Source organism: Miniopterus natalensis, chromosome 4, assembly GCF_054644295.1.
Source record: "Miniopterus natalensis isolate mMinNat1 chromosome 4, mMinNat1.hap1, whole genome shotgun sequence".
In the NCBI taxonomy this organism is placed as follows: domain Eukaryota; kingdom Metazoa; phylum Chordata; class Mammalia; order Chiroptera; family Miniopteridae; genus Miniopterus; species Miniopterus natalensis.
The window spans coordinates 36097497-36117457 of NC_142084.1; the positions used below are offsets into that span (position 1 = coordinate 36097497).

At 36.3% G+C, this 19961-nt stretch overlaps 1 protein-coding gene across 4 annotated transcripts in view; it reads right to left on the reverse strand.

Annotated features, from left to right (window-relative positions):
• The window catches only part of ELF2 (E74 like ETS transcription factor 2), an 86943-nt gene that overhangs the window by 5229 nt on the left and 61753 nt on the right, over positions 1-19961 (reverse strand). Inside the window, exons 1-5 of one of the 4 annotated variants that reach the window (XM_016210198.2) lie at positions 18176-18444; positions 9430-9543; positions 7516-7653; positions 3231-3317; positions 323-515 (exon numbers count right to left, since the gene is read on the reverse strand). In XM_016210198.2, the coding sequence (XP_016065684.1) occupies positions 323-515; positions 3231-3317; positions 7516-7653; positions 9430-9543; positions 18176-18233 (590 nt within the window). In that variant the 5' untranslated portion in view covers positions 18234-18444. Of the gene's footprint in view, positions 1-322; positions 516-3230; positions 3318-7515; positions 7690-9429; positions 9544-18175; positions 18445-19961 lie in introns of those variants that run through there. The other 3 variants (XM_016210197.2, XM_016210196.2, XM_016210195.2) reach the window with 3 other exon arrangements.

Consider the following 19961-nt stretch of genomic DNA (forward strand, 5'->3'; position numbering starts at 1 on the left):
CTGAAGTAAATTAACAATTTGGAAACTGTTTCATTTGCGTTTTTCTTAAAGGTCTTCAACTTAACTTTATATTAAGGAATAACCCTAAATGCAAAAGCACATTTTCTGCAAAAATGAATTTTCTAATCAAGTTGAAATTTTAGACATTCAGACCAAACACCTCTTTCCCCATCTATATCCAAATCTAAGAAGCTCCTCTGGAATATCCCCCCAACTTAAAAGTTATAATAAATAAGGAATTTTTACAGCTTCTCTTCAAACAGCTGACAATAGAAAGAGATATATAAATTTTGTTTGAAAACTTGTTCCTTTGTGCTCTTACCTCAAAGCTCGTCCCATGGTTTCATAGTTCATGTCTGGCTTGTTCTTATGCTTTCCCCAAAGCTTAGAGACAGCCTTTGAATCCACGAGCTTGAATATGCCCTTTTCTCTCTGAGTCCACTTAATATACCGGGGACAAGTATTTTTATCTTGAAGTAGATCTAAAAGAAACTCCCACAAATAGGTTGTGTTTCCTTTGAAAACAATGATAGACAATGATTAAATTCATTAATATAATTAAACACATAATTAAAAGCAAGTATTTAATTGTGCTGGATAAAAATCAATTAATTTACTATTTGTGAAACACAAATGTACTATGTACTAAGAGTCTGTCATTAAGTACTTGACTATATTTGCAAGTTTTGTAGTGTCAAATAGTGTTGTCTAGTAAGTAATATAAAGTATCTTTCATTATAACAAAATTCATAAATATACTTGTTTGCTATATTTTTAAAATAATATCCTACGTATGTCTCCAGTTATGATACTAATATAATTGAGATCCTATATTTTGTGCTATCGTATATCACCCTATCCTAGATTTTGAGTTCAATAAAGGCAAAGGCATAAAGCATAGCACAAAGTGAACCTAAAACAGAATCATATTAATTTACAGATTTAAACTGAATAAATTTATTTGAACTTGTATATTTTTTATATAAGCTCAAATTCTATGATCAGAATTCATCAAAAGGCACTTATTAATTTATTGAAAAGGGATGGTTTTCCCCACCACACCCCACTCCTCTAAAATCAATTAAAAAAAGAAAAAAGTGCCTTTGAACTACATCACTTTCTACTACTATACATCAAGATATATAGCTGGGCCCGGCCGAGCGTGGCTCAGCGGCTGAGCATCGACCTAGGATCCAGGCGATCGGGATTCGATTCCCGGTCAGGGCACATGCCCGGGTTGCGGGCTCGATCCCCAGTTGGGTGTGCAGGAGGCAGCCAATCAATGACTCTCTCATCATTGATGTTTCTATCTCTCTCTCCCTCTCCTTTCCTCTCTCTAAAACCAATAAAGATACATTAAAAAAATAATAATAATAAAAAGATGTATAGCTGGGACAATGTTATTTTGATTATGAACAGGAGATTAGCAGGTACTATGAGCAGACATAGTATAAGTCAGCAGAGAACTTATTCTGGAAGAACTTTTTATACAACAAAGACAATGCCTTGTACGTAGTAGGGATTTGAATGCTTCCAGATCTGTTGAATCAGACTCATCTACACTCCTCAGGCTATCCTGAACTGTTCTGGCATAGTCATCATCCCCTCCCCAAGTAAAATTAACAAATTCTATTTCTGATTTTAAGGAAAACAGAATTCAGAAAGGGGAGCCTTCTCTAACAGACCAGGTAGTTCATTAAGCCTATGCAGAATTATAATAATTCAGGTGTGTTCTGGCAATCTGGTAACTAAAAATTTATCACTTCCACAAATAAAGGTTTTCAGACCAATATTCAATACTTGGATCACTCTGGATTAATGTACTCAAATTTATTCCATCCTCAACAGGTGGTGATAATTCTATAGAAAAGAAAACACTGGCTGGATTTTTAATTCAGGTGTGATTTCAATAATTTTAACCTTCACATTGCATTATATTGCCTCAATTTTAATAAAGACCAAAATTTTAAAGAAAGGTAATTTTATTGGTAAAAACAGACCATCACAGAGTTTTGCTTCATTGTTAAGCATAAGGTCTTCGAATACCAGAGATACCACTGATAATAGGAATTATTTAAAAAACAGTAATAACTATTTACTACTATTACGTAAGTTTTAAAGTTTTCCATATAAAATGAAAGATAAAACTTAAAATATCAGAAATGAAAATGACCAAAGACAGACAAGGAAATAAAAGTATCCTAGTACAGCTAGCATGGCTCAGTGGTTGAGCGTCAACCTATGAACCAGGAAGTCATAATTCGATTCCATGGTCAGAGCACAGGCCTAGGGTTTTGGGCTCCATCCCCAAAGGGGGGCAGCCAATCGGTGACTCTCTCCGATCAATGATGTTTCAATCTCTCTTTACCTCTCCCTTCCTCTCTCTGAAATCAAGAAAAACACATATTTTTAGAAAAGTATCCTAAATCTGTCCCAAGCTGAATTATTAGTTACTAAATACATTAAAAGTTCACTGTAACTGGATTTTTTTGGTCTAAATTTCTTGGTAAGCTTAGAGACTTAATGATCCAACTATTGAATACTGGTCTGAAAATATTTATTCATGGGAGTGATCAACTTCTAGTTATCAAATTACCAGAGCACACCTGAAACCATTATTAAAATATTACTTGACATCCACTTACCCAACAAATTAGGAGACAACAGAATGTAGGCGGCTTGTTGTTCTTTTTGTTTGTAATGAGAATATACAAATTCTAACGCAAAAAAATGGTAAATTTTTGTTCTGATTCCTGACTGACATGACTCAAATTTGTTGACTGGGAAATTAAATTCAGCTTGCCTTAAATTATTTCTTGCACTGCTTCTATCAGTTAAGAAATTACACATAAAAAATAAGTCTTAGTTGTAAACTTTCAATTCTAAGTGGCTCTACATGAGGACGAGTGCTGTTATATGTACATGTCCTCTAGAACAATGGCTCTTACAAAGGGTGTACATCAGATTGCACTTAGGGCCTTTTCCAAATAAACATAAACACCCACCCCTTTGCACTTCCCCTGTGTATCTATGGGTACGAAAACTCAGGCAGGTAGGGACTGGGCATAGAGTTTGAAAAGCTCCCAGGTAATGCTGATACATCCCTGTTAAGTACTACTAAAGGCAGTACTGCCATATAGGCATGTACTAGAAATAATTTTCTTACAAATGCAAAAATGTCACCTGACTGAAAAATCACCTCGCCTCCAAATTAGCTCTCCCCAAATTACCTTTTCCTTCTCTGGGTTTCTTCTTTATACCCAACTCAGGAGACCCATTGGAAATTGGTGATTGCTGGGTCTTTGGTTTACGGCCAACTGAAAAAATAAGATATTGAAACCATACGTTAAAAATAATAATAAGCATGATTAGCAGTTTCTTTGATAACACATTATTCATGAAACTGGAGACTAATTTGCAGATTAATATATTCAGTATATATAAGAAGTCTCATTTAAGAAGAGCATTAAAAACACTTCCACAATTTTAGATTAGAGCAGTTAGTTGGTAGTGATCTCAATGTATATGGCAAGTCAGGTACTACTAACCTATTATTTATATGGTCAGAGCCTCAGTTTGCTAACCTTTTCCAATAATGTGGCAATGGAAACATTCTACTACAATTTTTTTTTTTGTTTTCTGTTCTACAGTATTGTTAGAAAAAGCTTTACCTAGCTACTGCAGAGGATCTGATAATCTGCGAAGCCCTTTGAGCTCAAATGAGAAAAGGTAAAAAAATATAATTTTAAACACTCTCTCCTGCTCTGAGCCAATCAATTCACCAGAATTTAAGCATAAGTGTTTAAATTTCCCTCAAACATGCAGGTACATTATAACGGTAAGGAAATCTTCCAAGTAATTATGTCACATGTCTAATACATGTTTATGTCCTCACTTTTGTTTCTCCTTGCTTCTGTCAGAAGGCTCTCTCAGACTAACATCCACAGTGAACAGAAAAGTAAGAGCTATACTTCTCTACCCTAAAGAAGGCGTAAGCCTGAAGTGCATTGCATTCGATCCTCAGCACTGATGAATGAATACTGGCAGGTAAACAGAAGCCTCAACAAAGAAGTTGGGAGTATTCACATATATTATCCAGTAGTCCTCCCTTATCTGTGGGGGATACATCCCAGGTGGATGCCTGAAACTGTGGAAAGTGCTGAACCCTCTATACACTCTGTTTTCTCCTATAAGTACATACAGGCCTTTTCACTTAAAGGAAGCACTTTACGGCTTCTCTTTGGCATATCTGAATTGCCAGCATCACTACTCTAGTGCTTTCAGGCCATTATGAAGTAAAATAAGGGTGACTTGAACACAAGCACTGCGATACCAACAGTCAATCTGGTAACCGAGACAGCTACTAAGTGATTGACGGGCAGTGAGCATAAGCAGCATGGAGACACTGAACCAAGGGAGAATTCATGTCCAGGGCTGCACAGAGTGGGAAGGCTCAAAATTTCATCACACTGATCAGAACTGTGCAATTCAAAACTTATGAATCATTCATTTCTTGAATTTTCCACTTAATGTGTTCAGACCTAGGTTGACTGTGGGTAACTAAAACCATGGAAAGCAAAACCATGAATGAGGAGAATACTGTATTTTCAGATAAAATACATACACAACTTGTTTTATTGTACTCAGCTTTATAGCACTTTACAGACACTGCATTTTTTTTTTACAGACAGAAGGTTTAGAGTCAAGCAAGTCTAGTGACACCATTTTTCCAACAGTAACTGGCTCACTTAGTATCTCTGTCACATTTTGGAAATCCTCACAGTATTTCAAACTTTTTCATTATTATTATGTTTGTTATGGTGATCTGTGATCAGTGATTCTTTGATGTTACTATTGTTAATTGTTTTGGGGTGCCAAAATCACCCCCACATAAGCCAGTGTACTTAATAGACAAATGTTGTGTGTGTTCTGACTGCTTTGACTAACTGTTCCCCATCTCTCTCCCTCTCCTCGGGCCTCCCTATTCCCTGAGAAACAAAATATTGAAATTAGGCCAAATAACCCTACAATGGCTTCTAACTGTTCAAGTGAAATAATCAATGCAGCAAATTTTATTTTTGTCTTATTTTAAGGAATTGCCACAGTCACCCTAACCTTCAGTGAACACCACCCCAATCAGTCAGCAGCCATTAACATCGTGGCAAGCCCTCCACCACCAAGAAGATTACAACTTGCAGAAGGCTCAAATGATGGATAGCATTTTTTAGCAACAAAGTGTTTTTTAATTAAGGTATATACTTTTTTTTAAAAGATATAATGCCATTTATTGTGCCCTTAATAGTATAAACACAACTTTTATATGCACTAGAAACTAAAGTATTTGTGTCACTCACTTTATTGCAATACCTGCTTCATTGCAATGGTCTGGAACCAAACCCTCAGTATCTCCAAGGTATGCCTGTATATTATTACAGATTTGGTGATTGTCCATACACCTGGGATTTATGATGTCTCTACTCTTCATTAGCAAGCACTATTTATAGCCAAATAAAGAACTAAATTAAAGTAACTTAATTTATATTTTAAAATACATATATAATGCCCAGCCGGCGTGGCTCTGCGGTTGGGCATTGAACTTGGATCCAGGAGACTGAGGTTCAATTCCTGGTCAGGGCACATACCCGGGTTGCAGGCGCGATCCCCAGTGGGGCATGTAGGAGGCAGCCAATCAATGACTCTCTCAACATTGATGTTTTTCTCTCTCTCTCTCTCTCTCTCTCCCCCTCTCACTTCCTCTGTATGAAATCAATAAAGTTATGTTTAAAAACATGTAAATAAATAAATAAAAATACATAGATACTATGATCTAGGATTCCACTATGATAATTCTAATCAATAAGAAGTATGCTTTGCCAAAATTAAAAGGAAAAGTTCACTGGCCTCTTTGTTAAAAGAGAGCTTAATTTCTCAATGTAAATTAAATTATATTTATATGTACAAACCAATCAGTAATAATACAAACACCTTTACTGTCTCCTAAAGCACAAACTCCACACTTCTTTAACGGACAGGTTAGCCCATAAAGGCTTACTTTATTTCCTTGTAAAGCAGCATTTCCCAAATCACATTACTTGAGAAACAGGCTATTTTCATCAGTAGGAAAAAGGGTTCTATAGTCAAATAAAACTTTTAGAACACTGCATGCTATGTTCCCTTAGAGATTTACAACACACATTAAAAGCTCTGGAAATACAAAAGACCGTGATATTAAAAAATAACCTACCTAACTGTATGTCCCAAATATACTTAAACACAAACAAATAATGATGTTATATGTAATTCTTAAATTAATAAAACCATCCATTTTTAAATACATAAAGTCAGTATTAAAGTGGCAAATTATTTCCTGGTTTATATCAAACCAGGCAGGTTAATTCCACATATCAACCTGTTTATCTAGTGGTCTTGGTCCCCTAAATGATCCCAGCTTTTCATGGCCTTTTCCATCTTCTTTTAAACCTAAAAATTTCTTAAGTATTTTGTCATAGCTCCCATTGGATACAAACAGCCAAAGGCTACAGTGGGCAGTGGGTAAACAGGGCTATTAATATGTATGACTTTTGCTTTTAAACATTTATAGCAAGTAGTGGTTCTTCCTTCTAAATTCTCCCATTCATCTCTCTCTCAAGATACATAAAATCTATATGTACTATATGTGGGAAGGCACTCTGTCTTATTCTTCATTTTATCCCTCAGCAATAAGCACAGACCCATGAATATCACAGGAATTTGAAATACTTTAATAAATAAAAACATTATTTTTAATATGGTTTCCTATATTTTTGCCTTTGATTTTCCCCCCATTCTAAAATGTGAAGAAAGAGGAATCAGATGAGTACCCATTTACATAGGATTTCATTTCAAATTTTACCTTTGATTCAAACAGGAAAAGGACTCACTTGCTGCCCATCTCCTCAGGATGTTGGAGATATGCTGGAGTCTTGTGCCCCACCTACCGGGATCAGGTGAGTGAGTGGAAGTCTCAGCAGGAGACAACTAAGTGGAAATACTCTTTACCCACTGATGAGTTTATTTCACTTATAAGTTCCTACTGGCTATCTTGGTATTTAAAGGCGTGGAGAAGAAAATTGGGCTTTTAGTTTCATGCCCACAAAAGAGTAGGAAGACAAGATTATGAAAAATAAAGAAATATTAAATTTCTTTTAAAAAAGTAACCAAGTACCCAAAAGGACCAAAAATTAAGACAAATGTACCATGAATCTCTGATCTTCCTTCTGTGTGACCAACACCCATTAAAATACCATTTTCAGGCAACTACTTTTAGGGCTTAAATACTAACCCCTTTAAAACAGTATGAACATGTTAAAATACAAAATTAAAATCTCAATTTGTTGATTCTATGAGAATATCTAGTTAAGAAAACATCAACCACATATCTATAGTATATATTTCCTACATCCCTTCCCTTGATGCGTAAAATGATGCCAGAAAAAATTTCACCTACTTTTCCAGAAATTTATAAATATACTTTACCTTTTTTCTTTTTCATTGGTTCATGGCTATCTGGTGATGTAGGAATAGGAGAGGTATCCATTGGTTCAGATTCTTCAGTTGACACCTCCACTACAGTTTCTGTAATGACATCTGGCCTCATAGCAGCATGGATAAATTCTGGAGTTGATACACAAGGAGGGACAAACACTTCCACTATAAAAAAAAAAGTTGAAAAATTAAAATTTCCCACCCCCATTAATGCTTCTTAATGTGGACAATTCAATATTTCGTAGAGGTGAGGTTTACTAATAATTCATTGAAACAGGATAAGAACTTGAAGTTAACTTGATGAATATGCAATATGATCTAAAGTATGTAAGAGCCTGGCTGGCATGGCTCAGCGGTTGAGCACTGACCTAGGATCCAGGAGATTGCGGTTCAATTCCCAATCAGGGCACATGCCCCGGTTGTGGGTTCAATCCCCAGTGGGGGCGTGCAGGAGGCAGCCGATCAATGACTCTCTCATCATTGATGTTTCTCTCTCTCTCTCTCTTCTTTCCACTCTCTGTAATCAATAAATATATATATATATTTTTTAAAGTACGTTAAGTAAATAAAATGCAAGAAAAATCAACTTGAAGGAAATGTTAATCCTCTGGGTAAGAGGGGGATGAGTAGTCATCTTCCGTTCTTCACACTTTTATATACAGATTGGGGCAAAAGTCGGTTTACAGTTGGTTGTAAGGAAAATAATACAATAATTAATAAATAATATAAGAATAAACTCTGTTTTCAGTACTCACAACTGTAAACCTACTTTTTCCCCACCCTGTATTTTCAAGCTCGTTGTTGAAGACTGCATTATTTTGACAACAGGGAAAATATTTGAAAATAAAATGAGTTCTTTAATAATTACTTTCCTTCCATGTACCGGTAATTATTCTCTAACTAGTTAATTCATGCACATAGTATAAAATTTAAAACACTTAATAAATGTGATTTCAGTGATAAGCAAGCACTCACAATTCATTTTAAAATATGAAGAAAAAGAAAATCTGCTCATTACAGCCCAATGAATATCATCTTTAAATATATAAAACTTTATTTAATGGAGCAACCCTGATCTTGGGTCACTAAAACGGTACACATAGGTTGTTATTTAGCCCTCTATTACACACAATAATGTCATTCTGGCTTTCTTTCAATGGGCATAAATCATCAGGATGGCATTTCTATTTCAATTAAGAGACAGTTAATACCTACTCTCATGGATTAACACTGACCAATATGTCCTGATTTTCTTCTCATATTTGTGAATACATAGGATTCCTATTCTACTTTAAAAGTCTGGTTGCTCTTAGTATTTATTGTAAAACCCTGTAAGAAAATCCAAACTTATGGTATCAAGCCAAATTAACATCTGATTAAAATGAGGGCAAATGAAAATTAGGACAACAGAACTTTCAAAGACAAACTTGAAGAAAAAAGGGGCCCAAAAGAAAATGAAAACTCGTAGCCTGAAGGGAGTGTGAGGAAATGCTGGAAGTTTCCTCCTCTTTCCACAATGGACAGTTCCCTGGAGCCACTGCCTATTTATCAATAAATTGAAAGTGGTCATAGGAGGCAACTGTCCCCATCTGCCATTCGCTTAAGGACTGATGTACAAAGGTTTATACATTCACCCAGAGTTAAGGAAACAAGACATGACAGTATAAATTGCAACTTAATAAACTTCTGTCTATCTATAGTGGGCATTCACCTAATACAAAAATTAAGTATTTAAGAATTGGGAACTTTGACAACTAAATATCAATTACTGCTGTCACAGGTATTCATGTATAACAAATCTTGAGAACACCAACAATCCCCTTGTATTTTTTTTTTTAAAAAAGTCATTCTAGATACACGAAGTAGTGACAGGTTTAATATAAAAAAGGGCAGCAGTTCACATACCAGGACTTCTTGAATCCCTCAAGCAGGTAGGAGATTCCATATGAAGCAGGGCTTCAGCAGCTTCAATTGTCTTATCTGTACAGTGTGCATTACTGCTATGAACTGATGCTTCCACTGGGGGGAAAATAAGTTCTATTCAATTAAAAATGCACTTGCACTGAACACATTACTAAATTAAAACACTGCTGTAGAAGACATAAATACAAATTAACTCTCATGTGCATAACTCTGTCACTGATACACATTAGTTTATATAAATTATTTATAGAGATATTTTAAACACCAAAACAATCTAATATCCTCACTTTGTAAAATAAATGTTGATTATAAAGCAACTATTAAGAGTGACTAAAAATTACTGAGAAGTTCTTAAATCTTATCCAAAGGAAAACAAAGAAAAACTCTTGAAATTTTAAACCGGTATCAATTTTAGGCCAAAACTAACCTAGGGAGAAAAAGGATAGTTGTGGATTAACAATCCTATAAAGTCAATTATATATTTTAATATACTGTTACTACAATCAGGGGTAATGGTATCAGAATCAGTCAGAAACACATATTTCTAAGTTACTTTAATGAATTAGTTCAATTCCTACAGACCGTCCTGGGTGAGTGCATTAGCTGCAGCAAAGCACATGGGAATTTTCTTCACAATAACCTTGCTCTCTCTCCTTCAGGACCTCACTGGACTTTGCTGGGTGTTGCCCAAGAAACTTTTTTAAAGTTTTTATGGTGTTTTTTTTTTTCTTTTCATGAAGCTTTCTCTAATTTTACTACCTTTTTAACTCTCTCCTTGCACTTATTTTATGTTTTGCTGATTGAATTATTTGTGAAGCAGTAAAGTGTACAGCAGTGGTCTGGCCTTTCAGGTATAAGAGCTTGGGTTCTAGTCTCTGCCACTTATAATTTCTGTTACCCTAGGCCAGCAATTTAATTTCTTGTAAGGCTAAGTTTCCTCTTTCACAAAGCAGTAGTATTCCTTACCTCATTACAGTTGTAAGAACAAAGTGAGGTGACTCCCATAAAAAAACATACACATAGATAAGAATTCAATAAATGGTGAAAATTTATCACTCCTGTAAGAATATAAACTCTTTGAGATCAGAGGGGCTATATTAATTCATCGTTATATCTATTTTAGTTCCTAACAGAGACTTTTTATACAGTAGGCATGAAAGTATGTCTTTTATGTATTGAAATTAAGAACAACCCAATGACCTTACAAGAAAATGGGCAATTCAAGCACAAACTCAGTATCTTAACAAAATATTAATTTCACATCCCAACTTAAAATGTTGAATGTTTTACTTGGTAAAAGATTCTGAAACATGATTATGTAACAGGTTGTAATCCTCTAAAAGAACTAAAAGGAAATATTTATATAAATTCCATAAAACCATATTACAAATTCACAAGTTCTACACACTAAAGATATAAATCTTTTAAAACTGTTTCCAGGAAACTTTTAATTGAAAAAAAATCTACTTAGTCTCAAAATTTCCCAAATGCTCAGCCTTTAACACCAGGCATTTGGAGAGCGTTTATTAAAAAACCCAGTGACTGTTTTACCACCTGTTGCACATCACCCACACTCTCAACCAAGGTACTGGGTCTCTCCAGTTGCTCTTTCCATTTATGGAAATCTGTTCAAAGCTGACTGGTTCCAGAGAGGCAGCCAAACCTCTAAGTAAATCTATCTTTAGGTGACCCTGCTTACTCTTATCTGCAGCTTCACCGAGGCAAAGGATTCAGTCAGTCCTTCCAGCTCAACTTTAAGAAACTTAGTATTAGTAAGTATAAAATATATTACAATTCTCAAGTATTTTTTTTCAAAGTACCTCCCTATAATACTCACATACACTAAAGAACCCTGGTAACCAAATTCTCAGGTTTTTAAAATTTATACTAGGAACTTCATTCTCTTCAAGGTCTGCTTGTGTTGCAATTTAGCTGTTGTCTTAGGGGCTATTAATAAACCATCCTGGGTAAACTAATTCCTTATGTAATTGCATTAAGACATACCCTAAAAACTACCATATTAAAATTAGAGTTTCAAGCATTTGATAATACAGCAAAAGAATTTTATCAGATTTTCAAGTTATAAACAAAATAAACGTTGCCTAGCAGTCATATATTATGCTGCCGAGTTCTTACAGTTTGGGGTACATTTTCAAAACCAGAATTTTGTATTAATTATGTCAGTGGAAATTACTTTCTTGCTTATTATTATTATATTTCTGACCTCAACATATTATTTATTATATTTTCAAGAAACTTTGTATTTAAGATTAAAACAAAATACATACAAACTTAAGATTTATTCATACTTTAAATTTAGGATGAGAATGTAGAAAATGCATAAATTTTCTATGCAGTATCAATCAGAAGATCTAATACTCTTATGTACAGTCAACAAATGGTTGTTGAGCATTTATCGCAACCCTATGCTGTAAAACTGAGAGACAAGTGTGACTAGATTACTGGCTTCATGAAGCTTAAACTAATAGGTCAGAGAATGACAAAATGTAAATGGAAGTAAAATATTTCAAAACTAAATGAAAGTGCAAAATTAATTTAAAGTTACTCTGTAAGCTAAGTCTGTCAAAAAGAGCACTGATTTCTTTTTTTGATGCTTACTGATTTTGTCATTTTTATATACTAATATAACCCTCAGCACAATTTTAAAAAATGAATACCCAAGAACTCACACTTAGATCAATTTACAATAATGTGCCCATGATAGTTTCCAAGAATATTTCACCCATTTTGTGAAAGTGAGCACTCTCTTTTTTCTTTCATTGACATAAGTCAACAAGCCGTTTTTTATAACAGAAATTTAAGAAATATTTCTCTTCAAGTTTCTTCAAGTAATTAAAAAAAAATTTTAAATACTACTTATTCTCAATAATTCAAACACAACTTAAACTAAAAATTTTGCATAACTCTTAAGGATAAACATGAATATAACAGTGTTGTGCAATCAAAGTAAGCAAACTCTAAGCAAGGGCTGAAAATTCCTTTTTTCGTACTTAAATCCTGACTTACTGGTGTCTTTCTAGAAAAATATGAAAGGAAATAATAAACAACTCATTTTAAAAATAGAAACAATGACGCCAAAAGTAATCTAAGAGATATTTTCTAGTTAACACTAGTAGTTGGTGTTGCTGGTTAATACTCCTTGAAAAATAAATGTTATCAAATAAATTTCAAAACTATCTTAATTTTAATCATAGTACCATTAAATTTGCTTATGCCTTCTTTTACTATTGGTAAGAGTCTTCTTGTTCCATTCCTAGCTTTCTAATCAACTGGTGTTTGTATAGTAGACTATTCCAGACTCACTCAACAGCTGTTACTAAATACCAAACTTGGTAATTAAGTCTGACAAGAGACATACCTCTCAGCTTTGCAAGAGAATGCTGGCAATGGATCTAGTTCATAACAATGTTCTTAAAGTCAAAAATAAAAATTAATAGCAATTTAATTTGAGAGCAATGGAAAAAAATTAGGAAACACTTCATTAGGTGATAGTGGTATTTCCCTACAAGCAAGGTCATTACTCAACTACCAGACCCACCTCTTACCACACCTCGTCCTCTAATGCCCCAAAGCTGTAACATAACAGGTGAGTGAAGAATACAAACAAATGCCATGAAAAGAGGGAAACTGTAAGAGTCTGGGACACTCCATCTTCACCTGTTCCCCTTTGATTTTCTAATCAATAGTTGTGCTATAAGGTTTAAAAGGGAAAGAGAATAAAATTATTTTCTAAAGTAGAGCTGTCTGATAAAAATATAACCTGAGTTACATATGATTTTTAAATTTCCAATAACCACAGTAAAAAAACAGGTGAAATTGATACCCTTCATTAACCCAGTATATCCAAGATATTGTCACTTCAACATGTAATCAACAAAGTTTTCCACTGCTTCAGTTTTTACATTTAAATTTTTAAAAATTAAAAATTCAGTTTCTCACCCACATTTCATATACTCAGTAGCCTCATGTGGCTAGTGGCCACAGTACTAAAAAATGTTGACTAAATAAAACTACTTCAGCTATTATCAAACTTTTTTGGTAAAAAAACCCTTTTACATCCAAAATATTGAGGACTGCAGAGATTTTGTTTGTATAAATAGTCCTACGTGTCTTTAGCCTATTTGAAATTAAGTCTAAGAAAACTTCAAAATACTTATTTTGAAGTTTAATAAACTTCAAATAATAAACTCAATACGTAACTAATATTTTTAGGCAAAATAACGTTTCTAAACCTTTCTAAAACAAATAAAAATTTAGTGAGTAGCTTTCTTTTACACTTTTACAAATCTTTTAAATACATGGTAGAAAACAGCTGGACTACCGAATTTGCTTCTTCATTCAATCTGTTGTAATATCAAGTCACACAGCCTCCAGAAAACTCCTTTGAGCACTTATGAAAGTGAATAGGTAAATAATATCTTAGCATTATTATGAAAACAATTTTGACTTCATAGTTTCCCAGGATCCCTAGGTCAGAAATCTTAGTTTTTTGGAACTGAGCTGTAATTTTTTATCAGATGTAATTAATAAATACCCGAATTCTATCCTGTTTCTATACGTTTTTAGCTTCTAAACAAACATCAATGTATTGATGAAAAATTATGATTCCATTTCCATAAGCACAAAAGTATTTTATCCACTTATACATAAAATATTTCTTTTAAAGTTTTTCATAAATATTTTTTTGCACCTTTTTGAACATTTAATCTACAGGCAATACAAGGAGTTTAAATAATTATCAAGAACATTCTTGTGTGCCTGCTCCTCTCCACCAACCAAATTTGTTTCTGAGGGAAATTTGTTTTATGTTGAATTATCCTGATTGACTACACTGACATGACTCTTTAAATCAGTTTTTAGATGATTTTTGGTACTAATGCTGCACTGTATTCTAAAGAGTAATTTCTTAAACACATTTTCAAGTAAATTTTTTAAAAAATTAATGCCATCCTTTGTTTTATTTCAACATATGCTTCACTTTTCATATCCTGCTGAACTTTTTCCAAATTGATGATCTTTTCAAAACTGATTCCAGATATTCCAATATATAGTAAATTAGAAATACAATTTTCAAGTTCAAATTTCATGATGAACTTTGAAAACCAGACACATTTATTTTGTGAGTGAAAATACTTGGGCTAAATTTCCAGAAAAAATTTCCTCGTTCCATTTAATAACTGCCTTAAAGTAGAACAAAGCTTCTGGTGACCCTACTTCCCAATTCTCAAAAAGAAAGAAAAAATTCAAGGAAAGTATATTTGAGAAGGAGGAGGCAAAAATTTTAAACTGAAAATCTTCCACAAAACCCAGGCCATACGTACACAATACTTTCCCATAAATATTAAGAAAGTGACATTTGCTTTTTTCCTATAGACATCCATTTTTCCCATAATAAGCTATATGTATGTACATACTAGAAATGAGCCTAAATTATTAAATAAACTATATCATAGTCATATTCAAGTTCCAATTTAGCACAAAGACATGCTAAAAGTAAGTAATCTCCCAATTACATAACCTGAGACATATTCATTCACATGGTGTAATGTAAAGAAATCCAAGAATAAGAGAAGCCTCCACTTCCCATTAAATATTTCTGAGCCAATTATAATTTTATAACTTTAAAAGTTATTAGAGATCACCTAATCAATCCCAATGAAGCCTTAAAGAGGTTAAGTCACTAGCACAGAGATAGTTATTAGTGACAGTTAGATGTAGGTCCTCATCTGACTTCAGAGTTAAGGCTCTTTCTCATTTATCATGTTACCAGTGAAAGTTTTATAAAGTATGTCAAGTCTTCACCACAAAAATATTTTGTATGTCAAAGTGATTTTTAATAACTAAGTTTATTTATTTCATTCTTTACTCAAACTTCCTGTGACAGCATAAATGTTTATAACTAAAGCTAAAGTTGATAAAGTTGATAGTTAAGCTTCTAAAGGAGGAAAATAAAAGCAAAATATATCCTCTAGTACCTTAACATATTATAATAGTGGTAACATTAAGTGTTTTATACTTGCTTAGAAAAAAGTTATGCTAACAATATTCAACTTAAAAGCTTATCTCCTCCATAACTTTTCCTTAGTATCAGTTACTCTATACTAATCACCAACCCATTATAGCAATCACTGTATGTATTTATATATTACTTAGATTTTCATCTGTCTCGTCAATTAGACTGTAAAATCTCTGAGGAAGAATTATGTGTAACACTGTTTGACTTCCCTCAAAGGAATTAAAAAGGTATCATTCCTGTCCATTTTACAGTTACAAACATAAACTAGTCTCCCACTATAATTTGAAACTAGCAGCAATAAAAATTTAGATCCCTGGTTCTTCATTTTCTGGGCCACCTTTCCTCCCCAACTTTAACTCACTGAACAAACCTTGGGTAAATCAGCAAACCTATCTCAAGTTTCCTTCTAAAATAGGACTTGTAAAGGAGCTTCAGATTACATGAACATGATTGAGGAAATGATTTGAAAACAATTATATGTAAAACATATTCTTTACAGGACATTAAAATCATAAAGCAAACTTCAATTGTAAGGTTTGTATATACTAAAGAAATGCAGTAGGGCTGGAGGTCGCAATTAACTTAAAAAACACAAAAAAACCTTAAAGGGATATAAAATTTTTGTATTTTCAAACTGTAGGCTGTCTATATGTATCCACTCCAAGCAAACTATCTACAGGTCACATTCAGTTTCACTAATAATCCCAAAAGCCTATGAAAAAAATACCTTCCATCAGCAAAATTAAGCCCTTTACAATTTTCCCCCAAAATTCTAACTGCTGGGGTTATTATAAGGTTCTCTCACTGTGTTCAAAACCACTGGAAACATTTCTTGAAATGTACATGTTTATCATTCACAGAAATATCACTGACCCAATCCATCATGTAAAGCCAAAAATTCCAACCCTTAATTCATATTATGCTATTAGCGGACTGAGCATACACAAAGGAACCAAGTTCTCCTTGTATTCACTGTCTCTTATTCACTAATACTTAAAATTCTTGCTCTGATCATAAAATAACTGTCAAATGTGTTTTAATCACTAAAAATCAGTAAACTGATTTTTTCTTTGGGACCTTTGAAACGTTTAGTATTACATTTTATAGAATAAAGGCTGGTCACTCATTATTTGCTATACAATACATACAGTTACAGTATTCCAGAGTTCCTTTAAAGTTCTTCTGTTAAATTCAGAGATACGAATGTGTTCATGATTCCCCCCAAACGAACAGAATGTTTCACCAACCAAACTAATTTCATGTTCCCTACCTAAAAACAATGGATGGGAAACGGGGCAACATCTTTTACAGCATTACTCTTTGGCATTTCCCATCTTCCAATTCCCATTGATGGCGGTATGAAATAGAACCGGGAGGGAGGAACATGTATGTTTATTATTCCAGTAAGTAAATAGGATGCAAGCACTGCTGAATCGATTATGGGCCCTCGCTAAGCTGTCTATTAAGTAAAGCTGCTGCTTCTATGTAACTTAAGTCCGTGCCCTTCCGCTGCAGCAGTGGCGCTGCACATCCCCCACCCCCGCGGCCACTTCCGTGTTTACACTCTCCTTCCCTCCAATTCCATGCGTACATTGTCAGCTTCACTCCCGCCCAATCTTCATTGGCCCAGCGCAAGCCCGGAGTCCCGCCCCCAGAAATCAACGTTCTCATTTGGAACATCTCGGCGAGCAGATTGGAACCAGAGGCCTGTCAATCCCGGCCGTTCTGTCCTCTCCGAGGCGCTTCCGCTATGGTGGGAGGTTTGGGGGGGAGGGGGAAAGGGGGCAATTCCGTGCTGAGACTTCCCTAGGGCCAAGACTCCCTCCCGCCGCCCCACTCCTTCACATTCACCCACTGTTTACAAAAATAAACCTTCTCTGACGCCCCAACGCTCCAGGTCACGCGTACACAAGATATTCCGTGTCATTCCCATTCTCCCCCCTAAAAAAAAACAACCCACGAGGGAAGGGGCATAAACCTACTTCTTCACAGCCACCCATTAAATAAGGAAAGGGGGGAGGGCCGCCGAGAGAAACAGCATCCCGGGCTACTCCACATTAAGTGACCCTTCCAGAACCGTTACTCCTGAGACTGCACAAGGTGGGGAGGGTCAGAGCATTTTTTTGGCGGGTAGCGGTCTACCGGACATGGCCCGGGGCTGCCTCGTCCATGCGGAAGTCGTGGATCCGTGGACCGAGTCTGAGAAGAACGGGGCGGGGGTGGCGAGCGTTCACCCGGGGAGCCCGCCGCCCCCGACCGCGGGCGGTAGCGGCCTCTCCAGCCAGACAGCGTGGCAGGCGCAGCCGACAGACAACAGCCTCACTCACTTCCTGGTTCCTCGGCAACTGGGGTGAAGCGCACAACTAGTCCGCCCCCGAGTCCCCAACTTAACTGCGGCTCGGCTCCCCAGCACCCGCTGCCAGCGCTCCGCCCGGCAGCTGCCGCCGCTGCCCGCCGAACCCACCCTGAAGCGACAGCGCCAGATTCGAGGCAGGTTACTCTCCAAGGTGATCACTTCCTGATTCGTCGCCTCCATTACTTCATTCACTACCCCCCTTTCCCCCGGCCGCCCCAATGACTGAGGTGGACACTGTACCCCCGGCACTGACCGCCACAGGGGAGTCACCCCGCCTTCTGTGCACCCCTCTCCTGCTGCACCGATGCACAGGAGAAAAGTTCCCCTGTCCTTACCAGCCCGGATGAGCAGATCCAGCTGGTTCGTGGGTCCCTCATGCAGAGACGTCGCCATGTTTATCCCGGGGCTGGAGCTGCTGCTTCACATTGACTTACACCGTGAGCAGCGGCGGCAGGAGAGGAGGCGGAACCCACGGCCAGAGACACGCCGTGCGACCGACACACACTCACGCACTCGCACACACTCAGACGCCCAGATCCTTGCGCGTCCTCCGACAGGAAGCCGAGGCCGGCCCGCCTCCCGCCGCCGGGCTGAGAAACCCCACCACCTAACGGCAGGGGCGGCGGCGGCCGTCTCGGCTGGCAACGCGATCCTTCCGCCCCGCGCCCAGACAGGAAGTCCCGACGCCCGCCCGAGGGCGGCCCGGCCCGGCCCGGCCCGCGGCGAGAGGGACACCTGAGGCTGGAAATCGCCGCGGCAGCCGCGGCCAGGGCTGGGCCCCTGGGCAGGAAGAGGCGCATTTCACGCTCTGCGGAAGAAAAGTCTGCAATTGTCCCCACTCTGGAAAAGAGCTATCAGTCAAATTTTCTTCCTGGAAAAGATCTAATACCTAGCCCAGCAGCTGTAAATAAAGGTGGCTATTTAACTTGTTTTGGCCGTTTTAAAGCTTATGCAACACGTAACCCGTTCACTTGAAAAGGCTGCACTTTAAACCAGGAATACCAACCCCAAAAAGTCATACCCACAAAATATTCTAAAAGCCGTACTCAGAAAGTTAAGGCGCTTCTAACTACTTTCACGGACCGACTGCGTCCTTCTCCTGTTCCAGGCAAACTAAACAGGCACTTATTAGTAAACAACAGCGCATGCCAGCCTCTGGGAGATTCGATTATCCTTCCCCAATCTGCTGTCATGAAATTCAAGTACCCTTTCACTTATATTTGATTCATTTGGGAACGAATAAACGTATTCATTTATAACATAATCTTTCAAAAATCTTTTTGATAGGAACCTTATTACAAATAAAGTCCATATTAAAACAGAATAGAAGAGGGACATAAATTGCCATTTAGTGACTATAAATTTATTAACACAGGAAATCAAACCAGTAAAATGATTCCGATGAGCTTCGTTAAAACAAAAACAAAAGAAAAATGCTTCCCTGGTTTCGGATTTTCACAATATATAAAAAAAAAAAAAAAAAAATTTGAAACAAAATTTGCCCTAAAGTTGTTCCTACACAAAATTTGAGTAGAACAGTGCCTCCTACACAGTAAGTGCTCAATAAGTATTTGCTGAATAAACACAAACAAGATCTGGCAGTTACAAATGAAAAGGTATAATCTTTGTAATCTGAATTGAATGAACTGTGATGATAATCTAGAGAAAAATATTTTTCCCAGTGCTAAGATTAATGCAGTATCATTTTTCAAATATTTGCCCAACATGTCAGTGAAACCAGAATTTACATAGCCATGACTTTTTTTTCATTTCTTCGAAATACTCATTTACTCTTTGGGCCCTTTCCCCTGACCCTACCACCATGATCCCCACCCTCCCAAAACAAGAACCTATAGACCATTTCCAAAGCACAACTTCCCTGAAACCAAATAAGAATCTCTTGCATTAGGTAAACTTGCCAACCATTGGACGAAAGGAACTATATGACTGGAAGCTTTTCTTTTTTATTTCCAGTCAGTTTAAAATAAGGATCATCCATTGATAGGCAGCATCTTAGACAGTTTCCAGGTCTGAGATGATAAGGAACACAAAGGGAATTGCTGGCTTTAGGTAGATCATTGAAATTATAACAAATCTGAATTTCCACTCCTATCAGTTTTT